The sequence below is a fragment of the Pterocles gutturalis genome, unplaced genomic scaffold (genome assembly GCF_000699245.1).
Source record: "Pterocles gutturalis isolate BGI_N339 unplaced genomic scaffold, ASM69924v1 scaffold27644, whole genome shotgun sequence".
Classification (NCBI taxonomy): Eukaryota; Metazoa; Chordata; class Aves; order Pterocliformes; family Pteroclidae; genus Pterocles; species Pterocles gutturalis.
In genome coordinates, this window is record NW_010129000.1 from 31484 (window position 1) to 36573 (window position 5090).

The 5090-nt window shown below is 46.9% G+C and overlaps 1 protein-coding gene across 1 annotated transcript in view; it reads right to left on the bottom strand.

The window, feature by feature from the left end:
• Nucleotides 1-2159, bottom strand: part of ABRA (actin-binding Rho activating protein) — a 5743-nt gene extending 3584 nt beyond the window's left edge. Inside the window, exon 1 of the mRNA XM_010079820.1 lies at nucleotides 1411-2159. Coding sequence (XP_010078122.1) covers nucleotides 1411-2159 — 749 coding nt within the window. The remainder of the gene's footprint in view (nucleotides 1-1410) is intronic.
• Nucleotides 2160-5090: the final 2931 nt, after the last annotated feature.

Consider the following 5090-nt stretch of genomic DNA (forward strand, 5'->3'; position numbering starts at 1 on the left):
CCCGGGCTGCTGGTGTGGGTGAAAACCCTGCCTTCCCCTCTCAGATTGCCCTCTGCTCTCCTTCATCAACTGGAGCGAACAGCGGGTTGTGTCTGGCAGCTGCCTACCGTTCCCCTTCCTGCAGCGTTGGGCGGATGGAGCTTTTCATCTTTTACCAAAGGAAAGAGCGAGGACTTGCTTTGGCAGGTACCCTCCCCCAAGTCTGGCCACAGCACAACTGTTTGTAGCCGTCTGCTGGAAAGGTGGTTCTGCTGGAGGTCACTGGGAAAGGGAACTAGAGAATTGCTGCCAGCCTCTGCTGTTCCCGTGCCCCTCTGGGAGGCTGCACGGCTACGGCTGGACTCTGCTCGTTCTCTGTCTGGGCTCCCTATTTCCTATGCCCTGCTGGTGTGCAGGAATCCTCAAGCATGAGCCTCGTACCAGCAGAAGTATTCCCCCAAACTGCCTGAGGCTGTGAGTTTGGTTGCTACTTAATTCAGAGGTTTAATAACTACTCAGGTAGGTAACAGGTCCTGCTTCCTTTTTTCTTCACACAATTTGCAAGCAGAAGGAAGTCGGGAACTTCCACAACACGTTCAGTGAACGTTCTCCACACCTCGCCCCCCACGCCTCCCCCTGTGACAGTGTGCCCCTAGAGCGACCTCGAGGTTGAAGAAGCTATTGATGATTGAAATGTTCCGTTTTGTCAAATGATTTATAACATACGGCATGATTCGAATCAATTCTTCAGAGGCTGAGGCAGGCTGGGTGCTTTCTGAAGTATGTTTGGGGTCCCAGCTCCTGTGAAAGTTTCTGTTCTTTGGCTCGATTAACTCCAAAACCATGGAAAGCTTCCAGAGAGACACAGTGACCCCCGCTTTTGTTACAGGGGTACTTAAAGGTAATTCCTGCAAACTCTATGTTGGACATTCTCTGCAAATTGCTCCCAGGAATATGCAAGAATATGTACCGTTTCTACTAAACAAAATAATGGATAGGTATTTGGGAATATGATTTGTTGGGTACATTGCTTTAGACTTAACATTGGATGAAGTAAATGAATAGCTGTGGGCTCTTGATGAGGAAAGGTTTGAATCTGAAACGTGGGCTAAAGTCTCAAGAAGTAATGATTTTGATGAACCAGTAAATCCAGAAAATTAAATATAATTAACATTTCCCCCATATAACTTCCTGTGTCTATTCTGTAGATAGCACATAACCTCAGGCTATAGTCAGATGTTGTTGTTAACTACCAGCACAGAGAGGTATGTGACAGGTTTTCTAGATTATTTTTTTTTTCATTCAAGAGTAATAGTTTCTCTCTGACCATTTCCTACCAATTTTGTTTTCCTCTTCTTCCTCATGGAAACCTGTGCCTGTCTCTGGGTCTGCTGACCATCTGTGATACTGTAATAAAGGCGTTTTACTTACAGAGAAGGAGCAGGTCGTTTAATCCTCACAGCTGTCGCCTCTCGGTCGCTGTCTTCATGCTCGAGTTTGTCCTCGGCTTCCCCATAGCCGCTGTCCTCTGCGTCCAGGCTGTCGTCACGACCCTTCAGCAGCAGTTCTTCCTTAGTCCCCTCTTTGTCCTCTTGTTCCATCTGTTTCCAGCCCTTGGTCAGCTCTGATACCACGTTTGAACACTTTCTTCTTATGGTTGGAGATAATTTGCCACTAAGAATTTTGTCGATAGCACTCGATTCTTCTCTGAGCTTGGTCATCTCTGAGCTGCTGTTGTTGTCGTACCTTCCACTGAGGAGGCTCACATCACCTCCTCGCTCGTAGGCTTTGCTTACCACCGTTTTGGTCACCTCTTTGCTTTTAATGCTGAACTTTTTGAGGGCTTCCTCTGATTCTCTTGCATTTTTTTCAGCATCTCTTATTGTCCCTGATTCCTTTGCTGAGGACTTCCCGTCATCTTTCCCTTGGTCCTTCTTGACAGACGGAATTGGCCATTTTTCAAAGGCTCTTTCTTGTCCAGGCTGAGTTGATGAGTCTCCTGCAGGAGGGACCCATCCGGGGGGCTCTTGGGCTTGCTTTACATGGTGGTCAGACGCCCACTGCTGCCAGCCTCGAGCCAAGCTGACGACTAGGCTGGCCATGCGGATCTTGTGGACAGCCCTTCGCGCAGGAGTGCCGCTCGGCTTTTCTTCAGGAGCCGCGCTGCTGCCCGCTGCCATGCTGCCTTCTCCTCTTCTGCTGAGCACCTTCTCAAGGAACTTCCCCCCGTGAATGATCTCCTGCGAAGAGAGCTGCGGAGATTTAAATAGAAGCAGGAGCAGTTTGTGCCCATGGAAAATATGCGAAGCAGTTCTCGCAGAGATAGAGTATCCTAGCGGTTACAAAGGTCTGTTTTTAAAACACGGGGTTGCGTTTCATCACAGCGGATGGATGATGCGTGATGCAAATGGGGTGACACCGACCTGCGCTGGAAATAGCGGGAGGTGAGCGGCTCCTTTAGTCCCTTCCCGGGGACTGCTCTGCCCTCAGTGTGTTGGCAAGCGTCTTGTTTGTCTGCAAGTGCAGAACTTGGGTTAGAGATACTGAACAGAGGGTCTGAAACCATTGAATGTGAGGTGCCAGCAGCTGCCGACAGCTTTGGCCGGAGCAGCCACCCCTCGTCATCCCAGGTGAACAGCCCCCTCGTCATGGGGTGTACAGCCAGAGGCAGGCGATGGATGGGAAACTCTCAGATGTGTTTTCTGAAAAGATGCTAGGGGTTTTCTTCTCACTGCTCATATGTCCAAGGAAACCCAGGTGTATTAATTTTTTAAAAGGTATTTATGTGCTCTGTATCCAGTAATTATCTATTAATGCCCATTTAGATCATACCTTCAGGGGGGGTCTGGGAACGCTGTCGTGTTTGGTGTCAGCACTGAGGATAAGGGAATTGTTATCTCTAGCCTGGGGATGAATATAAGAAGTCTGACTTGATCAGGTGGATGAGTGATCTCCTGATTTTAGGACTTTGAAAAAATAAAGTATAGCCTATTTGATTGCAGACTGCTTTTCAGGGACACTGTATATAAACCTGGGTGTCTACCTGTGTGTTATTTACAGTGTAATTCTGTTTAGCAGGTACAGGATAGAAAAAATCAAATTTCCTAGGAAAGTCTGTGATTTCTTTATTCCGGAGGACTTCCTGGAGTACATTCATATCTGAATTTGTAAAATTGTTCAGTGAATCGATACGTCCATCATTACATAACAATAAACAGACATTTTCTGCGATACAGTCCTGTGCTATCCTATACCTTGGTATAATGTTTCCTAAATAGGAACGGAAAATGGCATTGCTTTTCCCATCCCTCATACCTTGCAGCTTACAGGATGACCTGTGGCACTTGCCATGTGGCACTGAACTTCACTTGCCATGTGCCGCTGAACCTCAAGGAATTCTGTTGGCTTTGTTGATGTTACATCAGAGATAAATCTGGACTCTTGATACTCTGCCTTTTTCTCTTCTCTCTATTAAAGGCTAGGCTGGTTGAAGTAGGTTAGCTCATATCTAGCTCTTGTTTAATAATATAAGGCTGTATCATACACCTCTGACTTCTAGGCAGAATTCCTCATTAATCTGTGGGGTCATTTCCTCTTCAAAACCGATGACATAACGTACGTTAGTGTTGCATTTGATATTTAGTCATACTGTTATTTTAGAAAGAAATGTGTCACCTCTGCATGCTGTACAGTCTCAGCTATCACCCGCTGCATCACGACGTTGTGAGGTGTACCGATGCAACTCCATTAAGGAGCGTGTGTTCCCAAACACCTGGTTTCGTGGCTTTTTAAGGCTAATCAGGAATGGGAGCTGCTTGTGTTTAAGAAAGACCCATGCGCAGGGATGCAGGGTGGTGCACACTCCCTAATACACCAGGAAGATGCAAGTGAAAGGGGAGAACAATGCCCATAAAGAGTATGACACCAGCTCATTATATCATTCCCTACGATTTCTTGAGGATCAGGGTGGCCAAGGCTTTAGGAATGAGCTGAAAGCTAAATACGGAGGGCAGGAGCCCAGTGAAACTCCAGTGAAAAGACTGTGGAAGGACAATCATGGAGGGTAAGGCCAACAGGGACCTGTCCCAAGGCAGGATCAGCTCTACCTGCGCCTCTTCGGGTTCCTGTTTTACCCGTTCTTACAGACTGCCAGGAGCAGGTACTCCCCACTCTGCCTGGGCAAGCTGTTCCAGGGTCAGCTGCCTTCAATGATGCTTTTCCTGAGGTCCAACCCCCACTTCTGTCACCACCAAGAGCAGACAAATCCCTCCCTTTCCCAGGCAGCCTTTCTTTGCAGAGACTGCTGGCTTCTGCCCCAGTCCTCGACATGACCTCGCCTCTTCACCACTTTTTGGGGGTTGTCGTGATCCCTGATGACGCTTTTGCCAGCTGCTGGATTCCCTGCACTGGGTCCTCATCTTTCTTCAATGCCCAGAGTGGGGATGTATTCCGGTTTAAGCTTGCCCATACCGATTAAAAGGAACAGGCGTGTTGTGCGTTGTGCTCCTGGTTCATATCTTTCTTGTAATCTCCAAAGTTTCCAAAGACTTCCCTGCTAGATGGCCATCCGTGTTCACAGAGACGACTGTTCCTTCGTATGGTGGTTGTTAAATTGTATTCTGATTTGTTCAGGAAACTTTCTCAATTTGTTGTGATTCATTTGATTTTTAATCCCCGCTCCAGTGTTCTTGCAACTCAGTTCACGTTTCATAAATGTGCTGTTTATTCCACTTCTGGAATCACAAGTGAAAATAGCAGGTGAGTATAAAGCAGACCTAGTTAACAGGCACTTTTGCTTTGACAGAGAGCTATCAGTGTCTATTTTCACGTGGATTAATACTATTCCAATGAATTTTGCATATGAGAAAAAAAGTAAAAACTGGACCAATATCAAGACCCATGGCATCTGCTGAACTTGCCCATCTCCGGGGGTTGGAGCAGATGACCTCTGGAGGTTCCAGCCTCAACCATTCTGTAATTGTGATCTTCCAAAGGCCGCTACTTTGCTGGTTTTAGTTTAATGTAATTTGTCAAATCAAAATTGCTTGTAAGTGTCCGTGTTACAAAGGCCTCTGCTCAGTTTATTACAGGAATTGCTGTTGGGCTTCTCG